The sequence below is a fragment of the Bactrocera neohumeralis genome, unplaced genomic scaffold (genome assembly GCF_024586455.1).
Source record: "Bactrocera neohumeralis isolate Rockhampton unplaced genomic scaffold, APGP_CSIRO_Bneo_wtdbg2-racon-allhic-juicebox.fasta_v2 ctg1219, whole genome shotgun sequence".
Classification (NCBI taxonomy): Eukaryota; Metazoa; Arthropoda; class Insecta; order Diptera; family Tephritidae; genus Bactrocera; species Bactrocera neohumeralis.
Genome location: NW_026089661.1, coordinates 12,163 through 36,102, shown reverse-complemented (window position 1 = coordinate 36,102; position 23,940 = coordinate 12,163). Strand labels below are relative to the sequence as shown.

At 38.8% G+C, this 23,940-nt stretch overlaps 1 protein-coding gene across 1 annotated transcript; it reads right to left on the bottom strand.

The window, feature by feature from the left end:
- Window positions 1–854: 854 nt before the first annotated feature.
- LOC126766441 (cholesterol 7-desaturase nvd) lies at window positions 855–10,324 on the bottom strand. The gene is made up of 3 exons (XM_050484220.1): window positions 10,196–10,324; window positions 1,190–1,363; window positions 855–1,116 (listed from the first exon to the last, which is right to left on the bottom strand). Exons 1-3 carry the CDS (start codon window positions 10,322–10,324, stop codon window positions 955–957), a joined length of 465 nt encoding a protein of 154 aa, XP_050340177.1. The 3' UTR covers window positions 855–954.
- Window positions 10,325–23,940: the final 13,616 nt, after the last annotated feature.

Here is a 23,940-nt window from a genome sequence, read left to right as displayed (position 1 = left end):
GAAACAGACATTTAAATCAAAAGTTTTTGCAATAATTATTATATTAATTATAGGAACAACATTAAACTCGTTTTCGAATTTCTTTTTTACCATTTCTAGCATTTCTTTAAGCTTAAGTTGAAGAACTGCGATGTAGATCTTTACCCCATATGTAATTCTTTTTTCGCATATTCTGCACACTTATTGTGACGAATGCGTGCTCTCAACGCTTCGCCGCATGAGGACGAACATTCTTTAAGATAGATTGATGTCAGGCCTACATTGCAGCGCACACATCATAACATTGAAGTCACTATAGAAGAAGTTATCGAAATTTTTCTTTCTTAGTCACACAGGAAGTCATTGGAAGCATTGGGGCTTTATTTTTCACAACGGACTGGCAAAAATTTTTTTTTTTAAGTACAATATTAAAAGTTGATGCCGTCAGTCCTGACTTCAACGACAAGATATGCGGTGATTCTAACAAAGAGTTCAAAATTAGTACCCATATGCAGAAAAAAATTTAATATTAATCCTTAGCTAAAGACCAATCATTCCACTAATAGATATCAGTCAGTCAAAGATTTTGTGACAAAATTATTCGCTCACCGCCAAGTATGATAAGGGCAACAAAAGCTGAAAAAAGACAAAAGCGACACCACCTCTGTACCTGACGGCAATGACCGCAATAAGCGGAAGAAACCTTAGTGCTAAATGGTAAACTTTTTCAAGCTAGTTTTGAAAGGAATTCCAAAATACAAGAACGATACCAACATGTTTGGGTCACTAAAAAAAACTTATTTATAGTATTCCGAGATGGTTTAAAATAAAATATTGTTCTCTACGTTAATAAATGTATAAAGTATTTTATCATTTCATTTTAATCTTCATTTACATATTTATCATAACACTTCATTTGTTCTGAATTGTAAAAATATTTATTTTCTACGTTTAGTAAAAACACATATACACATGTTACCAATCCAATAGTTTTCGCGCGTCAATAAATGAGATACTGTTTTCAGTATAAAATTGAGAGAACCACATTCGAAACTTTTTTATGGCAATATCTTCTTTAACTAGTATTGGTGTGTTCCGAAATACTTTGTGGTTCCAGATAAACATGTCTCTTTGAAACTATAAATAAATTAAAAAAAGAGTTTTAATGATCATTAATACAACAAAAAATAAATAAATATGTATATATTACCATAACACTTTCAGCGAAAATCATTAACTTTACCATAGGTCCGAGACCCCGTCGTGCGTAGAACCTATGAGACACTTTTTGTACAAGTGGTTCAATCGGTGTTACAGTTTGCAGAATGTCAATATGTCCCAAAATCGACGATTTTATATCCAAGTGTACAAATGAAGGACCAACCTACAAAAATCATTGAAGTCTCATAATTTGTTTAAACTTTTCAGCCCAATTTCATTCAAATGGGTCAAATAGTTGCTGATATATGAAATTGTGGTGACAGTTTAATCCAACTTAAAAGATAGGTAAATTTGCATCTCAATTTATAGTTGGACAAATACAGACGAATATTTCAACTCAAATTAAACTGTGCCTCCATCTGCCATTACTAACGGTCACTACATCTAGGCATTGCGTGAAAGCCAGTATAACCTATCTGTTTATTATAAAAAAGTTTTGCGGTATTTTCGCTAGTTGGCGCTGAAAGCGCGTAGTTCTAGTTTTATTCGTCGAATCGGGTAATACTATACCTTTTTGGAAAGCTCAATTCACGCGCTAAGACGTGTTTGATTGATTGTCTTTTCTTTTAAGTCGTTCGTGAGTTAAAGCGTCGCAAACATGGAGCAAAATAAAGAGAAAATACGGCATATTTTACAGTACTACTCCTACTACGATAAATGCAAAAATGCATCTCAAGCCGCCAATAAAATTTCTGCAGTTTATGAATCTGATACAGTTTCCATTTCCACCGCACAACGATGGTTTCAACGTTTTCATTCTGGTGTAGAGGTGGTCGAAAATGAGATACGCTCCGGAAGGCCTGTCGTCGAAAATTGCGATAAAATCGCTGAATTGGTCGAAAGAGACCGGCATAGTAGCAACCGTAGCATGGGTCAAGAGCTGGGCATGAGTCATCAAAAATTCATTTCAATTTCAATAAAAAAAAATGCAATAAAAATACTGCAAGACTTTTTTGACAACCCATTATTATAAGACGCTGTAAGTATCTGTAAGATTCTAACAGTGGCGGTGTAAGATCGACTGGATTAAGTACATTGCCGCTATGGACAAAAACAAAACATATAATACCAAAAATCGATTTGGTAGTTACATAGGCATTTGCGTACTTTGACAGACGGTGGGCGAACACACAATCACCACTCAAGTTGCTGCTATAGCTTCATAACAAAACACTCACAGTAGGCCGGGTCGATTTGTGGGGAGGCAAAAAAATCGCCCGTTGCTCTATGAAAATCATATTCTAGGGATCAAAATAAGATACTTTGCCGAAGGAACCATACCTCTGAAACGAATTTTGATGTCCCCCAATTTGGGTCGAACCTTTGGTTGGGGGCAAATTTTGAAAAATCCCACTTTGACCCATTTAGAGTGCTCCAATCTAGTCCAAATGTATGACCGACCCCCACTAACTTTAGACGGCTGATCCACCCATGCCAGTGGCACACCCCCTTGAACTCCCCTGGGGGGTTCCCCATACAATCATTTCAAAAAATCACCATTTTTGGTGATTTACATGAAAAAATCAATGTATGCTATGTTTTTTCTTTATTTTTATTTATTTATTTATATTAATATCTATTTTTTCTCTTAAGAAATTTATTTAGTCAGAACATATGTAAATAAAAAAAATTTATTTAAGTGATGATCTTAAACTAACAATAGATAATTGTGTTTGCCCTTGAGATCGCAAATGATCCTAAACTAACAATAGACAAGAAACAATTATGTTTGCCCTGAAGATCGCAAATGATCTTAAACTAACAATAGACAATTGTGTTTGCCCTTGAAAACACTTATGCTTAAGATATGTGTACATACTGTCGGTATGTACAGTAGATTAGTGTTAAGATGTGTGTATGCACTCAGCATGTGGTGCATACGTAAATAAGGATAAGGAATGCTATAAATAAAGGAGCTCTGGGCAACCAGAGCTGACACAGTCTAATAGCAGACAGCAACGAGTACAGACGTGTAGTAGCGCAGGCAAATATAAACATAAAAGCTTTGCAAGGCCGCACATAGGCCTGCATAGCTATAATCTATTATACAAACACGAACAGTGCAGTGATTAGTGAAGTGCAGTGGAAAAAATAGTGAAAATATTGTGACACTATATTATAAACAATTTATAAAACTTTGAAAGAAAAAAACATTGCGAGTTGTCACAACTCAGCGATGATTTTCCCAAACCCTGCGTCTCTTAGCGAGGTCGAGCTTGCCGCCCTTGTTAAGGACCTCCGCGAGTATCTGCTCAGAGTAGAGCATATACTCAACCACCAAAACTCCTCCATCACCACCAACTCCAATCCCAACGACAACTCCAACACCAACAACAACGAAAATACTAACGACGCTACCACCTCTCCCGAAATCGCTCAAATGAGCATCGATCCCCCCGATGACACCGTATTCATCGAAGTTCGCCGCCGGAAAAAACCCAAACGGGAAAATCCCAAACGGGAAGAACCCAAACGGGAAATCCCAAAGCGGCGCCGCACCACATCCCCCCCTGAAACCGTCGTAATTGACGATTTCCTTTCGTCATCCTTCTCCGATGAAAGTGAGGATCTAACCCCCCCACTAAGGAGAAAAACCCTCCTCCCATTCGAATCCTCAAGAAGGAATCGTGGGAGAAGGTGAGCTCCGGTCTGCGCAAAGCAGACATAAAAATCAGATCGGCTAAAGTGGTATCTGAAGCCATCATCGTGTACCCCGAAACCGTTGACTGATTTCGGGAGCTCACTTCTGCCCTGGAAAGGCACGAAATCCCATATACCACAAATCAGCTCCATCAAGACAAGGACCTGATTGTCGTGATCAGAGGCGTCTTCGAATACCTCGATGACGAAACCATCCTCAATGAATTGAGGATGAAAAATTCTGCGGTGAAGAGCATTCACCGCATGCGAAGGGGCACAAAAATATGGCCCCTGATTACGGTCAACCTTGACCCTTCGCACTCCTCAGTGAAGGCGATTTTTGACCTGAAAGCAATCGCTGGCCTCAGCGTCAGAGTAGAGGCAAAGCGGAAATCCAAAGTCATACCGCAATGCCTCCGATGTCTGAATTTCGCCCACACGGCAAACTACTGCCACGCTCCATGGGCCTGCGCCTTCTGCGGTCGCTCCCATGCCACGGCATCCTGCGCTCTCAAAGAGCAGAAAAACGCGAAGCCCACCTGCATTCACTGCAAGGGCCCTCATCGCGCCACCTATCGGGGTTGCCCTAAAGCCCCCCAAAAACACCAACCCGGCCCTCCAAAAAAGGCCCAAAAGACTACCAATGCTCTCCCACAAAGAGCTACTCGCCCCGCGGCACAGACCACACCACCATCTCAACCCCAACCACGAGCACAAGGGCCCACTCGCTCATACGCAGAGGTTGCCAAAAACGCAACCAAAAACACAACGCCCAATCCTGTCCCAAATATTGCTCACTTAGAGAAGCTTTTTCGGGACTTCCTGTCCACCGTCTTCAGGAACTAACCGTGGCCTGATAATCCTAAACTGGAACGCCAACGGGCTTTGCACTTCCAAAAGGATCGAACTGATCCAGCTAATAGAAGACAAATCCATTGATGTCGTTTGCATCACCGAAACTCCAAAAAATCCCTTTATATCCCGAACTTCACAATCTACAGAAACGACCGCCCAGATTCCAAAGGGGGCGGTGTCGCCATCTGTGTGAAGAACTCTATCCACCACCTAGCTGCCAACACTGGCCCCTCAACACTCGAGGCTGTAGGAATTGATGTATTTCTCAATTCACACAGGCACAGGATCATCACTCTCTATATCCCTCCTGACAAAAGCCCTCTCAACATTTCATCCCTCTTCAACTCCTCCACCCCTACCATTATCGCAGGCGATTTCAATTCTAAATATAGGATTTGGAATCGTTCTATGAATAATACTAATGGATTAACCCTTTGGAGAATGTTTCTCCAACACAACATCTTCAACATCGAAGCTCCCTCCGAACCGACCTACCACCCTACAAATCCCAGGTTCCAAGCAAGCACCCTGGACTTATTCCTCACAAAAAACGTGACCCTCAACAGAGATCCCTGGACTCTCCCGGAGCTCAGTTCAGACCACTCCCCGGTCTACCTGGAGCTCGCGAATCGCCCTCTACTTTCCCCTCGGTTAAAAATCAAAACCGATTTCCTCCACCTGAAATTCTTGTTGGAAACTTCCGCTTTCACTTGCACCCAAATCAACTCCATAGCTGATCTTGATAAGGCGGTCGCAAGTCTAACGGAGGAAATCCAAAGCTCAATAATCTCAGCCACCTCCTCAATAGAAGCTACCACAAACCCAAATAATCTTCCCCTACGTATCCGAGCACTCATCGCCAGGAAAAACAAAATCCGCAAACTCTGGCAAAAGCACAGACTCCCCCGGCTACGCCAAACTTTAAATTCCACTCAAAGGGAATTAAAGGTTCTCCTCCTCCAAAGAAGTTCTGAAGACTTCAACTCCTACATCGCTGAAGCCGAACAGCACCCTAAAAGTTGCTGGAAGGTAATCAGATCCTTAAGAAATCGTGAACTTCACCTCCCCGCCCTAATTAAAGACGGGATCTCTTATCCACAAGACAAGGACAAATTTGCTCAATCCCTATAAAACCAATGCTCCCCCTTTCCAAGCCTCCAAAAATTCGCTTCTTTTCACGAAGAAGTGTCAGCAACTGTCCGGAGCACAACCTTCCAGACGGTCGAGTTTCAGCCCACCTCCCCCAAAGAAGTCTCCGAGGCTATCCGCTCCCTCAAAAACCGGAAAGCTCCAGGCCACGACAGTATCGGTAACGGCGTCTTGAAAATCTTACCGCGGAAACACCTTGTTGCCCTAAACAACATCATAAACGCGATGATGCGCTTCCAATATTTTCCCCCGGCCTGGAAAGCCGCCACAGTCGTCTTTCTTCCCAAACAGGGAAAACCTCTAAGCGATCCGGCAAACCATCGCCCCATCAGCCTACTCTGCACCCTCAGCAAAGTAGCCGAAAGCATAATTCTTTCCCGACTGGAGAAATTTGTTTCGGAAAAGAAAATTCTTCCCGACTTCCAACATGGGTTTCGAAAGCAACACGGCACCGCACACCAACTTCTGCGGGTCTCCGAATTTGTCGCTAACAACCTCAACAAAGGAAGACACATCCCTATGCTCCTGCTTGACTGTAAACAAGCATTCGATCGGGTCTGGCATGATGGGCTTATTTACAAGCTTATAAAACTAAATTTCCCACAATACCTCATTGGCTTAGTTAAATCCTTTATGTCTGACCGGCAAATCACTGCTAGGGTGAATGGTGAGCTCTCCGAAGCTCACCCGATCACGGCGGGAGTTCCTCAGGGGTCCAAACTCTCCCCAGTGCTGTTCAACATTTATTGTTACGACATCCCAGCCGAGGAGAAAATCCTCACAGCACAATATGCGGATGATGTCGCCTTCTTGTACGCCTCCCGTACAATTAACTTCAGCACATCCGCCCTCAATAAATTCATCCCCACCGTCCTCGACTGGTACTGGTTGTGGAGATTCGACATCAACACAACCAAATCAGAGGCAATATTCTTTTCACGGAGGAAACGCATTCCACCAAAAATCTTGGTAAATAGGTTCCCCATCAAATGGAGCCCTTCCGCGAAATACCTCGGTGTTGTCTTCGACAGGCGGCTAACCTGGACGAAACAAATCACAGCAGTTCGAGGTAAAGCCAATGGCGCCTTCGGCGCATTAAAACCCTTTTTCACCAATAAAAAGGTTTCACAAAGCACCAAAAAGCGAGCTTTTAATGCCATCATTAGAAGCATCTGCTCCTACGCCATCCCTATTTGGGGCTCTGCCTCACCCAGACAACTGTCCAGGCTTCAATCCACATACATGCGTCTACTCAGATCAGCCCTTAGTTTCCCGTGGTATGTTAGAAACAAACAGATCCTAGTGGAAACAAATCTCCCTTCCATTCAATCGGCAGCTATTTCTTACGCTGCAAATCTCCGGGCGTCAGTTGCATCCCACGCAAACCCCAGCATCAACTGTCTTGCCACTCTCAGGTGCAAGAAAACCGACCGTTTCAGAAGGCCATGTATCCTGACAAATCCTTCCGCTCCCACCTAACCAAAACCTCGAGCTTCGCTTATTAGCGTCAGATTCTTTTGAGGGCCACCACCGCTCGCAACTGAATCTTCCTCCTTCTCCCGCAATTTATCTTCTAGGTTCATAACCATATGGTTGGCAACCAGTGTGGGGGGGTTTTAGTCGGTAGGCGCATCACGCGAATCCGACACTACCCGCCAGGGTGTCTTTCGAAGATTTCCCCCCCACATCTCTTCAAAAAACAAAAACAAAACAAAAACCAGAGCTGAGTTCTATTTAACAGCCGAAACCCTACGCCTCTTACTTTACAATTACCATTTCATTCTTATTAACTCAAAAAGTTTACAATGAATCCACCATCCTCTACACCGCAAGATGAAGCAACTACATCAACAACTATCGAAAATCCAATGAGTCATATACCCAAGCATGATGTTACTGTTTTTGGTGTGTCTACCGATTTGACTGATCTTAATTTACCAACCCATCTGGATATCTTGAGATATTATTTTTACTTAAGCGAACGTGCTAAAACAGAACAAAAAAAGTTTTCCCATAAATCATTCACTATTCAAGTACAAGATAAGTTGATTGGAATTTGGGAAAAACTTGGTATGGAAATAATGCTGAAAAAAAGTGTATGTAATAAATTTAATAAACATGTAAATGCGATTTGAAGGCAGCTCCATGTGCATGCGGCTGGGTTCTCGAGCGCCTCAAAGAGTTCATGCACGATCAACATAATCAGAGAAGACTAACAATGAATGCATTTATGATGGAAACTGAAGAGCAAGGAGCAACGTCTATGTCATCAATGCCAACATACCAAGATCCCGATGATTCCACATACGCACCGCCACCGGTTCAAGAAGATATGGATAGAAGCACAAGTTCACAATACACAGAGAGATACGATTGTTTTAACTTTGCCTTGGTATGTGACAGATTTGGTGTGCCTGACAGAGTAGCATCAGCATTGGGAACCGCTCTTTTGCAAGATTTTAAAATTAAAGATAAGCATGGGAAACCTCTCATCATGGATAAATCGAAATTTCGCAGAGAAAATTAATTTTTTTCATTTACATATGTTCTGACTAAATAAATTTCTTAAGAGAAAAAATAGATATTATTATAAATAAATAAATAACAAGTAAGGAAGGGCTAAGTTCGGGTGTCACCGAATATTTTATACTCTCGCATGGTAAAGTGATAATCGAGATTTCATTATCCGTCATTTAAATATTTTTCAAATACCGTAATTTTGTAAAGTTTTATTCCGCTATCATCGTTGATTCCTAATGTACATATACATGTATTATACAGAGAAGGCATCAGATGGAATTCAAAATAGCGTTATATTGGAAGAAGGCGTGGTTGTGAACCGATTTCACCCATATTTCGTACATGTCATCAGGCTGTTAAGAAAATATTATATACCGAATTTCATTGAAATCGGTCAAGTAGTTCCTGAGATATGGTTTTTGGTCCATAAGTGGGCGAGGCCACGCCCATTTTCAATTTTTAAAAAACGCTTGGGTGCAGCTTCCTTCTGCCATTTCTTCCGTAAAATTTAGTGTTTCTGACGTTTTTTGTTAGTCGGTTAACGCACTTTTAGTGATTTTCAACATAACCTTTGTATGGGAGGTGGGCGTGGTTATTATCCGATTTCTTCCATTTTTGAACTGTATATGGAAATACCTGAAGAAAACGACTCTGTAGAGTTTGGCTGACATAGCTATAGTGGTTTCCGAGATATGTACAAAAAACTTAGTAGGGGGCGGGGCCACGCCCACTTTTCCAGAAACATTACGTCCAAATATGCCCCTCCCTAATGCGATCCCTTGTGCCAAATTTGACTTTAATATCTTTATTTATGGCTTACTTATGACACTTTATATGTTTTCGGTTTCCGCCATTTTGTGGGCGTGGCAGTGGGCCGATTTTGCCCATCTTCGAACTTAACTTCTTATGGAGCCAAGGAATACGTGTACCAAGTTTCATCATGATATCTCAATTTTTACTCAAGTTACAGCTTGCACGGACAGACGGACGGACAGACGGACGGACGGACAGACAGACATCCGGATTTCGACTCTACTCGTCACCCTGATCACTTGGTATATATAACCCTATATCTGACTCTTTTAGTTTTAGGACTTACAAACAACCGTTATGTGAACAAAACTATAATACTCTCCTTAGCAACATTGTTGCGAGAGTATAAAAATAAAGAAAAAACATAGCAATTTAGCTGATTTTTTCATGTAAATCACCAAAAATGGTGATTTTTTGAAATGATTGTATGGGGAACCCCCCAGGGGAGTTCCAGGGGGTGTGCCACTGGTATGGGTGGATCGGCCGTCCAAAGTTAGTGGGGGTCGGTCATACATTTGGACTCGATTGGAGCACTCTAAATGGGTCAAAGTGGGATTTTTCAAAATTTGCCCCTACCCAAAGGTTCGTCCCAAATTGGGGGACATCAAAATTCGTTTTAGTGGTATGGTTCCTTCGGCAAAGTATCTTATTTTAATCCCTAGAATATGATTTTCATAGAGCAATGGGCGATTTTTAAATCGACCCGCCCTAACACACAGTGAATAACAAAAAAAGAAGCATAGCTGAAGTGAAAGTTCAATCGTAATTTGGGATGAGTGCACAATGACTCACAAATATTCCCACGAAGTATTTCACAGAACGCCGTCAATCATTCTTCGCTCTACGTTTCCAAACATTTTCAACATATCGTTGAGCAGTAGTCGGGCTGTTTTTAAAGTTAGACCGCAAGTTCAAATCCTAATCCCGTGGATTCTTGTTCCGGCAATAACGCCTTTATTATAATATTTTCACTGTATTGAAAAGTTTTCTATAATATAATTTAAGAGTATGGTAATACCTGCTTAGCTTTTATGTCTACTTTAAACATCTTGTATTTGAGGAACATCTGAAGATAATGTGTTAGCTGTAGTACTGCGACATGGCTTTTTGGTAATGGTGAAGTACTCCAACTGGAAATAGGAAACATGAAAAATAGGACATGTAGTTTGAATAATCATAACACTGTTATATAGCATGTAGTTTTCGATATAATATGTATGTACGTATATTGGCACATACTCATTTTAGCTACAGCAAAATATTGTTTACCAAATTTTTGAAAAAATAACAGTTTCATAGAGCATGCATAAATGGTAGAATTCCTGATCCTAACATAAGTGAGATTATAATAACATTGAATACGAAGAATCGACAAATTTTTTTTGGTGTAATTCTTTTTTATGTTCGTGTAAAGTTTAATCTCCATATGCCAATTAGTATTTGTGCGAAAAATTTGTCTGTCGATTTTTACTATGAAAAAAAAAAATTAACAAAGGGTTTATATGAAGTTTTTTGTTTTCAATGGAATCACGGCTCAAAACAAACAAAATTATTTTAATAGCACAAAGCTTTCAGTGCAGATTTTTCTCTGTTAATGACATCGAAAACAGTCAAGAAACCAGTGCTTGAAACCCGTCGTGTTGGCATCAGAGAGATGGGAGAGCATGTCAATTAGCCTTATTGTAAACTTTGTGTTTTTCTTATCGTGTACTTCACATAGGAAATATTTCCTATATTCGAAAATGTTCCGTAGCGTAAATGTATTTCTTTTCATATGAAATCATAAAATTCGTTCAAAAAGCCGTTGAGAGGGAACAAACTTTCATTGAAATGTAAGTATATTTTATTAAAAATTTTCTTAATCTAAAAAACTGTTTTTTATGAAATATTAATAAGGCCCAGTTAACATACACGGTCCATTCCAAAGTAAACCTCCTGGCGGCGCCATCTATATGTCGATTGGTGCCTTAGAATATGCTATCTTTATCGATTGTCCAGTGATAATTTCATGGCATTTCATCGATTGGAAGTGAAGTTATTGCATTTTATGTGTCAATATGTTTGTGTTATCGGTGCGAAAATGAGCTTCGTTGCGTTTGTTGCACGATAATGCGCCGTTTCATCGATCGACGCTTGTGACCGATTATTTGACCAAAATTCACATTTTAACCATTAACCACCCTACGTTATCACCGTGCGACTTCTTCCTTTTCGGAAAAACGCATTTGCCCATGAAAGGAAAGCGTTATGCAGTTGTAGAGGCCATTCAAAAGGCTTGCACCGGCTTACTGGCGGTCATACCAGCCAACGAGCTAAAACACTCGTTCGACATGCTTTTGGACCGTGCACAAAGCTGTATTGAAGCAGAAGGAGACTAGTTTGAACAAAATAAATTGATGTTGCCGAAAAAACCATATTTCCATTTCTGTATTTTTTTAAGTCCTGTTTACTAAAGAAAGTGTAGATGCATATTGGAAGAAGAACAAGTAAGGAAGGGCTACGTTCGGGTGTCACCGAACATTTTATACTCTCGCATGATAATGTGATAATCGAGATTTCATTATACATATTTTTCAAATACCGTATTTGTGTAAAGTTTTATTCCGCTATCATCATCGGTTCCTAATTGTATATATTATACAGAGAAGGCATCAGATGGAATTCAAAATAGCGTTATATTGGAAGAAGGCGTGGTTGTAAACCGATTTCACCCATATTTCGTACATGTCATCAGGGTGTTAAGAAAATAGTATATACCGAATTTTATTGAAATCGGTAGAGTAGTTCCTGAGATATGGTTTTTGGTCCATAAGCGACGCCACGCCCATTTTCAATGTTTAAAAAAAGCCTGGATGCAGCTTCCTTCTGCCATTTTTTCCGTAAAAGTTAGGTTAACGCACTTTTAGTGATTTTCAACATAACCTTTGTATGGGAGGTGGGCGTGGTTATTATCCGATTTCTTCCTTTTTTGAACTGTAAATTGACAAAGCTATAGTAGTTTCCGAGATATGTACAAAAACTTAGTAGGGGGCGGGGCCACGCCCACTGTTCCAAAAAATTACGTCCAAATATGCCCCTACCTAATGCGATCCTTTGTGCCAAATTTCACTTTAATATCTTTATTTATGGCTTAGTTATGACACTTTATAGGTTTTCGGTTTTCGCCATTTTGTGGGCGTGGCAGTGGGCCGATTTTGCCCATCTTAGAACTTAACCTTCTTATGGAGCCAAGAAATACGTGTACCAAGTTTCATAATGACATCTCAATTTTTACTCAAGTTACAGCTTGCACGGACGGACGGACGGACAGACAGACATCCGGATTTCAACTCTACTAGTCACCCTGATCACTTTGGTATATATAACCCTATATCTGACTCTTTTAGTTTTAGGACTTACAAACAACCGTTATGTGAACAAAACTATAATACTCTCCTTAGCAACTTTGTTGCGAGAGTATAAAAATAAAAAATATTGCCTGCAAAGAGAAGCTTAGGCATTACCTAGTAATGTTGACTTATGTATATACATCTCTTCGTTGGTTTAAGTTTTTCTTTTTCTATAATAAATGCATTTTCTTTAATTTATTTTAACAATTTTAATTTACATTTTATTGAAATCAAAATGGTTATTAAATTTGTGAATAAAATTAAGTATATCTATTCTTAAAGAAAAAAGAACATAATATATTGAACGAAACTATTGATTCTAAAAATACAATGAATATGTTTGTATGTTTTAAAATTTAAAAGGAATTCCCAATAAAAGCTCCAATAAGTCTGGCCTCCTTGCTATAGGAGGAGTTGGATCCAATTTCATCAAACTGTATTACTTCAAAAACTTCAGCCTGGGAAGTAATAAAATATGTATCGCAAAATCAAAACAAAAGCATCAGTGATAGATTGCCGAAGTTCAATGGTTTAATCGAAATTCGAACACAAGTCTTCGTTCACGCGAAATTTACGATACGAATTTTTCGTTCGTGTGGAAATAAAAATACAGGTGAGAAAATAATGTAATTAAACACTTTAGTTTTATTTTATTACATATGTCTATAAAAACATTTTATTTAATAACACTTGCGTAAAATTATGGGATTAAGCATTTTAGTTCTATAATATATATGTATATGGAGGATGGAGTCATGTGTAGAAATTCACGCAAGTAAGGAAAGTTCTCTGATCGCCATTCACTTTGGAGTGGCCAGAAACAATTCTTTTACTGGAAACGGTCAAAATTCTAAAATTAAAATTCTGAAGTCGAAATTCCGGAATCAAAATTCTGGGTCGACAAAATTCTGGAAATCGGAGATCCGCAATTCCTTCGCTTTTTTTGGCTGCATTTCAAAATTCTGGTTTTTCATAATTCCGGAATTTACGTTTTCCAGAATTAATTCTGGAAATTTTTTCCCCAAAATTTGAGCCAAATCGTGTATCTTTGCTTATACATACATAATTATATAACATAAACAAAACATAACCTCCACAATGATTCCAAATTCAAACATGTTTATCGGAAAGACAAAAAACAACATTATTAACAAATAAAGATCAAATAGATACTACATTAATGGATCATGAGAATGTTCATTTCTTTTTTTTCGTATAACATGTTCACAGCCATCGAATTGTGTGACAATACGCACGGTACATTTGTTTTTAATTCGTTCAGGACAAGTCCAGTTAAATGTTTTCTTATTTTTTCGTTCCAAATACATAGAAGAAGTAGCCGTCGACGTTTAACATGTCTTTTCCTTTATTGGACTTCACCACAGTTATATTTACCATCATTTCACAAAAATATTTAGCACGTTTTTATTAATGAAATTGCAGTAACACATTGCTTAGTCAGTACATACATATATGTAAGTTAATACCACCAGTTCACATTACATGAACATATTCTTTATCTGTCATAAATATGTAACATGACACTTACGACCCATATGGTCCGTATTAAGTATCCGTAAGTAACATTATGCGTACTTTGCTAATACTGTCCGCCTTAGGTGGTCCAAAAATGTAACTCATAGATTGTAAGATGAATCTTCCCACTTGTAACATATGTCCTACATATGTCCTATCTCAAGTGGATTGTAGATATACTTCCTAGAATGTAAGATTAATATTTGTATCTAGGCTTAAGCAAAATATTGTATTTAAGAAAATGTAATAAAGAAAACGAGGCAGTTGACCACAGGGGGTTGACCACGGCAGTTGACCACGGGCAGTTGCCCGTAGTTGCCCACGAAAACTAAACGGAGTTTTTAATTGGCGATCCTGCCAGGAGATGAAATAATCTCTGGCGGACCAAAATGTAACAATAAATTTCGGCGGTAACCATTTAAGGGGACAAAAAATCCTCGTGTTACCGTTTGAAAAACAATCAAGTATCCTCAATTGAGGATAAAAGTAAAAAAAAAGTTAAAAAAACGCTAAGTCCAAAAAGAGACACATAATCAAAAAAATCTCAACCACTTAGAAAATTATTGAAAAAATTTCGAGTGTGTGTTTGTGCCTACTGCCAATCGAACGCGCCTCATCTATACGGATTACGAGCGAAAAACAAGCTAACGTACGCGTTACAACAATTGAAAAAATAAGTAAAATTGAGAAACAAAAAACTACAACAGTTTCACAAATAATGTGATTTTAAAATGTGAATTGAAAAACCAAAAACTGAAAGTGAAAATTTTTGAAAATTTCAAACAAATAGAAAAAAGTGCGTGGATCTATAAACTATCCACATAAAAACAAATAAATAAAAAAAATTCTGTAAATCAGAAATTTCACCAAAAAACTGATTTCATTTAAACCTCGCACACGGCCGCCAACGACGACCATTGCACAACCAACCGCCAAAATTCGACTTAAAAAGCAACAGCAACAGCAAAGTCAACAATAGCCGCAACAGTAGTAACAGCAGCAATAGCAACAGTAACAACAGCAGCAGTAGAAGCAGCAACATAAAATTAGTTGTAAGTAAGGCTTATACATATGTATTTATTAATTAAATTAAGTATAAAAATTGTTTATTGTGAGTATTAATTTGATTCATGAAACTCCCAAATATATATATAAAAAAAAAAACAAAACCGAAAAATAAATTTAAATGAAAAAAATATAATTCTTTGGGAGCAGAAACTCCTGAAGTGCCTGCCGAAGATTTTTCCGGCAATATTTTATTAAAAAAAAATATTTTGGGACAAAAAGGTCCTAAAACGCCAGCCGAAGTTCATACCGGCAAAATAAAACAAAAAAATAATGGAAAAATATATAAAATAAATATAAATATATATATGTAAATCAAAATATAAAAATTCAAAATTTATATTACTTTGAACAAAAAAGTCTTAAGGCACCAGCCGAAGATTTTACCGGTATAATAAAACAAAAAAGAATGGCGAAAAGCCAAATAGAATATAAAAATACTAAATTTAAAATACTTGGGACTATAAAATCCTAAGACGCCAGTCGAAGATAATACCGACAATAAAATAAAAGAATATGCTCCAAAAAAGGAGGTACTAATATATTACATAAATAATTTCAATAATTGGGGTACTCACAAGCCATCGTAAAGCATCGTAAAATCGTAAAATTATAAATTTTTACACTTGCTTAAAAAAAAAAAACAATGTTGTTAGATTTCATACAAAAATGAGTTTACACATTTACAATTCTCAATGTTATGTTTTCGAATCGTTATAACTTATAACTTTATGCGACTTGAGAAAACCCTAAATGTAAAAGAAAAAATTGCTGAAATGTATTCAGGCAATAATACAATAAAAGATGTCATATATAAAAACACTTCCATCAAAAAATAATTAGAAGTCAAAAATAATATAAAATGTATCGAAAGTATATTTAAGAGTCAAATTTAAATAAATTAAGATTTCAAAATAGTACTGTTCAAATTGATAAAATAGTCTATAGCCTCACGTACTACTATATATCCATTTGAATCGGGGCGCTTCAATTTAGAGGTGGGGGAGTTAATACCACCAGTTCACATTACATGAACATATTCTTTATCTGTCATAAATATGTAACATGACACTTACGACCCATATGGTCCGTATTAAGTATCCGTAAGTAACATTATGTGTACTTTGCTAATACTGTCCGCCTTAGGTGGTCCAAAAATGTAACTCATAGATTGTAAGATGAATCTTCCCACTTGTAACATATGTCCTACATATGTCCTATCTCAAGTGGATTGTAGATATACTTCCTAGAATGTAAGATTAATATTTGTATCTAGGCTTAAGCAAAATATTGTATTTAAGAAAATGTAATAAAGAAAACGAGGCAGTTGACCACAGGGGGTTGACCACGGCAGTTGACCACGGGCAGTTGCCCGTAGTTGCCCACGAAAACTAAACGGAGTTTTTAATTTGTATGTATATGTGGGTACACAGTAAACTAAATCATTATGGTAGTCCAAAAAAGTAAATGAACAACAACAAACAAAGAAATAACAATAACAAATACAATCATGCAATTGTAAAAAACTACTTACTAGGCAATAAAACATATGATTACAGAATGGCAAAATTCTGTAATTAATGATTAAAAATGCGTGTTGATAAGAAAGAAGTGCGCAATTTTTTGTTATCAACACGCATTTTTAATCACTAATTACAGAATTTTGCCATTCAGAATTTTGCAATTCAGAATTTTGCAATTTAAAATTTCGTTATCCAGAATTTTGAATTCCAGAATATTGACTTCCATAACTTTGATTCCCGGTGTTCCGACTTCCGGAATTATGAATGCAGAATTTCCAAAAAAGCAGAATTTTGACCCCAACCCTTCTTTTACATATGGCTCAAGCAGCTCACGACTTTCGTCCTTTTGATGGCGACCATGGCAAAAGAAATAAGAACTACGATTTGAGGGCATGCACCTGGAACGGCCGGTTCATTAATTGGGAAGGTGCCGCTGGCCAGCTGGTTGATGTCCTCGTTAGAGTGAAGGCTGACATCACCGCCGTCCAGGAAATGCGATGGACGGGACAAGGACTGAGGATAGTAGGTTATTGTGGCATTTACTACAGTGGCCATATAATGAAGCACAATTTTGGTGTGGGATGCGTGGTGGGAGAGAGACTTCGTCGTCGAGTATTATCATTCACTTCTGTGGATGAACGTCTAGCCACAATCCGCATCAAAGAGAGGTTCTTCGACATATCGCTGATTTGCGCCCACGCTCCGACGGAAGAGAAGGACGATGTGACCAAAGATGCCTTCTATGAGCGCTTGGAGCGCACCTATGAGTACTGCCCCCGTCACGATGTCAAAATCGTGCTTGGTGACTTTAACGCCAGGATGGGCAAGGAAACTATCTTTGGCGCAACAGTCGGTAAATTCAGCGTCCACGAGGAAACATCCCCAAATGGGTAGAGGCCGCCGGGCCCGAAATATGGTAGTATTAGATTCCAGCATAGAAAAATTCATTAAGCAACTTGGCTGTCTCCGGATCGAAATACCACCAACCAGATCGATCATGTTGTGAAAGACGGAAGACACGTCTCCAGTGTTCTAGACGTGCGTATAAGGGAACTGTGGAACGGCATTTCAAGCACCTTACATACAGCTGCAACCGAAATCATTGGTTTTCGCAGAATGCAAAATTACAGCTGGTATGCCGAGGAGTGCCGTGTCGCAGCGGAGAGAAAACAGACTGCCTATCTCGACCACAACACGTGCGGGATGGTATAGATTCCGAGAGGGAAGTGAGAGGCATTTGCAGACAGAAAAAGAAAGAGGCCGAAATGTGTGAGTACGAAGAGCTTGATAAGGTGCCCGGCAGGGGTAATACTCGAAAATTCTACAGGAAAATGCGGCAGCTAACAGAAGGTTATCACCCAAAAGTGACCGATGCCCAGAGCATACTAAAATTATAGAAGGAATACTTCTCCAAACTGTTGAATGGCAGTGAAAGACAACGCCTGGAGGAGGCGAACCCGATTCCCCAATCGATGACAATGGAGCATACGTTCCATTGCCCGACCATGAAAAAGTTCGAATAGCAATTACCCGTCTGAAGAACAACAAAGTAGCGGGGGCCGATGGATTATCGGCCGAACTATTCAAACACGGCGGCGAAGAACTGATAAGGAGGATGCATCAGCTTCTTTGTAAAATATGGTCAGACGAAAGCATGCCCACCGATTGGAATTTAAGTGCGCTCTGCCCAATCCACAAAAAGGGAGATCCCACAATCTGCGCTAATTACGGTGAAATAAGACTCCTCAACATCGCGTATAAGGTTTTACCGAGCGTATTGTGACAACGATTAAGGCCCACCGTCAACAAACGGATTGGACCTTATCAGTGTGGCTTTAGATCAGGCAAGTCAACAACGGACCAGATATTCACCATACGCCAAGTTTTGGAAAATACCCGTGAAAGGAGAATCGACACACACCACCTCTTATGCCGCGATGTATGAACACCAAAAGCTCCGTCAAGATCGGAAAGGACCTCTCCGAGCCGTTCGGTACTAAACGAGGTTTCAGACAAGGCGACTTCCTATCGTGTGACTTCATCAATCTGCTGCTGGAGAAAATAATTCAAGCTGCAGGACTTAATCGAGCAGGTACCATCTGCGGTTACTGGCGTACGCCGATGATATTGATATCATTGGTCGCAACACCCGCGTTGTTAGTTCTGCTTTCTCCAGACTGGACAAGGAAGCAACGCAAATGGTTCTAGCAGTGAACGAGGTCTTGGCTCTCACGTCACAGTTGACAGGTATAACTTTGAAGTCGTAGGTAATTTCGTCTATCTTGGAACCGGTATAAACACCACCAATAATGTCAGCCTGGTCATGTTGTCCGAGTGGACGAAAGCACTCCAACTGTGAAAATATTCGACGCAGTACTCGCCGGGGGAAGCAGAGGAAGAGGAATATCTCCACTAAGTTGGAAGGACCAGGTGGAGAAGGACCTGGCTTCGCTTGGAATATCCAATTGGCGCCACATAGCGAAAAGAAGAAACGACTGGCGCGCTGTTGTTAACTCGGCTATAATCGCGTAAGCGGTGTCTACGTCAATAAAGAAGAAGAAGTAGTAAAGCCGAGAGTATTAAAACAAAAGTGTCAAATTTCGAGTCGTGTTGCATTGCGAATTCTTACACAGTGTATTGAACAACATCAAATATATATTCAAAACTTTACAAAAAGGCGACCTTCAATTTTGGGCGAGGCGAGACCAAAGCAAAATTGGTAATAGAATATAGTAATAGTATATAGAAATTATTTCGAATTATTCAACTTAAAGCCAGCGAAACTGCAAGAAATATGATTTCAAGAAAAAAGGCAAAAAAAAGTTAACAAGTAAGGAAGGGCTAAGTTCGGGTGTCACCGAATATTTTATACTCTCGCATGGTAAAGTGATAATCGAGATTTCATTATCCGTCATTTAAATATTTTTCAAATACCGTATTTTTGTAAAGTTTTATTCCGCTATCATCATTGGTTCCTAATGTTTATACTCGTATTATACAGAGAAGGCATCAGATGGAATTCAAAAAAAACTTTATATTGGAAGAAGGCGTGGTTGTGAAACGACTTCACCCATATTTCGTACATGTCATCAGGGTGTTAAGAAAATATTATATACCGAATTTTATTGAAATCGGTGGAGTAGTTCCTGAGATATGGTTCTTGGTCCATAAGTGGGCGGCGCCACGCCCATTTTCAATTTTTAAAAAAAGCCTGGGTGCAGCTTCCTTCTGCCACTTCTTCCGTAAAATTTAGTGTTTCTGACGTTTTTTATGAGTCGGTTAACGCACTTTTAGTGATTTTCAACATAACCTTTGTATGGGAGGTGGGCGTAGTTATAACCCGATTTCTTCCATTTTTGAACTGTATCATAAAATGCCTGAAAAAAACGGCTCTGTAGAGTTTGGTTGACATAGCTATGGTAGTTTCCGAGATATGTACAAAAAACTTAGTAGGGGGCGGGGCCAAACCCACTTTTCCAAAACAATTGCGTCCAAATATGCCCCTCCCTAATGCGATCCCTTGTGCCAAATTTCACTTTAATATCTTTATTTATGGCTTAGTTATGAAACTTTATAGGTTTTCGGTTTCCGCCATTTTGTGGGCGTGGCAGTGGGCCGATGTTGCCCATCTTCGAACTTAACCTTCTTATGGAGCCAAGGAATACGTGTACCAAGTTTCATCATCATATCTCAATTTTTACTCAAGTTACAGCTTGCACGGATGGACGGACGGACAGACGCACGGACGGACAGACGGATGGACGGACAGACAGACATCCGGATTTCAACTTCTACTGTCACCCTGATCACTTTGGTATATATAACCCTATATCTGACTCTTTTAGTTTTAGGACTTACAAACAACCGTTATGTGAACAAAATTATAATACTCTCGTTAGCAACATTGTTGCGAGAGTATAAAAACATGTTGATATTAGCAGCTGGTCACCGATTCCCAAACCGAGAAAAAAATAATTTTCTAACACCAACATTTTTATTATATGTTGATAAAGCAACTTTATTTCAAAAGTGTGACAAATTTCAAAGAAAATATTCGGATGTAATAGGGCGTAGTTTGTCACTTCATCTTATTAATATTTATCTAGTTTTACGTCAACTAACTTAAGCATGGACCAATTACGTAAGGAAATATTTAATGAACTAAATATATAACGGAAGTTTTTACAGCAATGTTATTATTTTTTACAATTTCTGTCACTACTGCAGCAGCTGATAGGTCATTTAGCAAATTTAAAATTATAAAAAAATTTTAAGAAATTATACGGATCAAACTCGACTCCGACATTTATTGCTAATGTCAATTAAAAACAAAACCGCATCAAGCCTGGATTTAAACGAAGTCATTTATATCTAAAAATAAAGCTAGGAAAAAATTGTAAATATAATTTTTATTTATTATTATTTAGTCAGGTGGGGGCGACTTTTACACAGGGTTTGTCCGGAAAATCAGTCATATGATTTTCTTCCGCCGCGGCTGTACTTCGGAACGTGCGCGCAGCAACTGGATTCGATAGAGGGCGTTCCGGCTAACGAACGAGCGAGGACAAATATTTTCGCGCGTTGTGTTTCTGTGAGTATTGCAAGCCGAAAATGCAGCGTTCGTAGAGTAGAGGTACGCGATTAAATGTGTGTGTTGTTGATATGAACAAGCAGGCTTACCCAGATAATGCTTTAGCAAGGAATGTTATGTTTCGTTGGTACCATGCCATTTTGGAGGGCCGGAAAGAGGTCGCTGATGAAGACCGTGCTGGAAGACCTACAACTTCGACGAACACAGACAATGTGACTAGTATGCGCAAATTTTTGAACTCGGACCGTCGACTAAGTATTCGTTCAGTTGCCCAGATATTAAATTTATCAAAATCTATGGTTCATTACGTTGTGACGGAGCACTTGAACACGCGAAAGGTGTGCTCGAAGATGGTCCTAAAATTGCTCACTGACGACCAGAAATTGTGTCTTTTTTGTGAACAGCTACCTAACCCAGGCCGGCATACCAACGCTTCCGCAGCCGTCCTACAGACCAGATGCTGCACCCCGGACTTTTCCTTGTTTCCTTACCTGAAAAGGCCGATTAAAAGCAAGCATATTGAGACGACATAGGGGATCCAAGGAGCATGCACCCCGGTTCTCAAGGCTTTTCCGGAGAATGTCTTCCGTGACGCCTTCAATGCTTGGAAATCGCGCTGGCAGCATTGCATCGACGCAGAAAGAGCCTATTTTGAAATCCTTGAACCTTCCCTATTTCGTTTTATTAGCCAAACCTACACCAATTATGAATTGTAATTTATGTTGTTACTGTTTAATACTTTTATTACCTGTCCTGCTGTGCACAAAAAAGGGCTTATCATTTTTGAAGTATTTGTTTATTTCATACTTTTATTTGATAAAACCTAATCAATGTGTACATAGCAGTGGGATCCATTTGTTAATTTTCCCCGGAGCCCTTGGCTAACTAGGTACGCCACTGCTCTTGGTGGTCAGTTTTAGACACTCACTTCTATTTTACCCAATTATTTTAGGATTTTATGCTGAACATTTTATTTATATATTTTTTTCATGTTTTGAAACATATTCACTTCATTTTACGAATATAACTCATAATGATCAACATTCTGTTTAAAGTTTGTTAGAATAGCTAAAATCATTGAAAGTAGGGCCAAACCACGTCAAGTGGTCATGAAAATTTCGCAAAATCACCGATTTTGAAAATTAGCAGTTCAATAGGAAGGGGATCAGACGCATACCCCGTGATATAAATATTTTGCCAAAATTCTCTTTTTTTGATACAGTTATTGAAGGATGAAACTTAGAGCACGATAAAATTGTAAAATTATTTTCTATAAACTTTCCTTCGCTTTTTTTGGCTGCATTTCAAAATTCTGGTTTTTCATAATTCCGGAATTTACGTTTTCCAGAATTAATTCTGGAAATTTTTTCCCCAAAATTTGAGCCAAATCGTGTATCTTATATTAATTTTTCTTATACATACATAATAATATAACATAAACAAAACATAACCTCCAAAATGATTCCAAATTCAAACATGTTTATCGGAATAAAGATCAAATAGATACTACATTAATGGATCATGAGAATGTTCATTTCTTTTTTTTCGTATAACATGTTCACAGCCATCGAATTGTGTGACAATACGCACGGTACATTTGTTTTTAATTCGTTCAGGACAAGTCCAGTTAAATGTTTTCTTATTTTTTCGTTCCAAATACATAGAAGAAGTAGCCGTCGACGTTTAACATGTCTTTTCCTTTATTGGACTTCACCATAGTTATATTTTCCATCATTTCACAAAAATATTTAGCACGTTTTTATTAATGAAATTGCAGTAACACATTGCTTAGTCAGTACATACATATATGTATGTATATGTAGGTACATAGTAAACTAAATCATTATGGTAGTACAAAAAAGTAAATGAACAACAACAAACAAAGAAATAACAAATACAATCATGCAATTGTAAACAACTACTTACTAGGCAATAAAACATATGATTACAGAATGGCAAAATTCTGTAATTAATGATTAAAAATGCGTGTTGATAACAAAAAAAGTGCGCAATTTTTAATCACTAATTACAGAATTTTGCCATTCAGAATTTTGCAATTTAAAATTTCGTTAAAGCATTTTCGTAAAAAGCAGAATTTTGACCCCAACCCTTCTTTTACATATGGCTCAAGCAGCTCACGACTTTCGTCCTTTTGATGGCGACCATGGCAAAAGAAATAAGAACTACGATTTGAGGGCATGCACCTGGAACGGCCGGTTCATTAATTGGGAAGGTGCCGCTGGCCAGCTGGTTGATGTCCTCGTTAGAGTGAAGGCTGACATCACCGCCGTCCAGGAAATGCGATGGACGGGACAAGGACTGAGGATAGTAGGTTATTGTGGCATTTACTACAGTGGCCATATAATGAAGCACAATTTTGGTGTGGGATGCGTGGTGGGAGAGAGACTTCGTCGTCGAGTATTATCATTCACTCCTGTGGATGAACGTCTAGCCACAATCCGCATCAAAGAGAGGTTCTTCGACATATCGCTGATTTGCGCCCACGCTCCGACGGAAGAGAAGGACGATGTGACCAAAGATGCCTTCTATGAGCGCTTGGAGCGCACCTATGAGAACTGCCCCCGTCACGATGTCAAAATCGTGCTTGGTGACTTTAACGCCAGGCTGGGCAAGGAAAGTATCTTTGGCGCAACAGTCG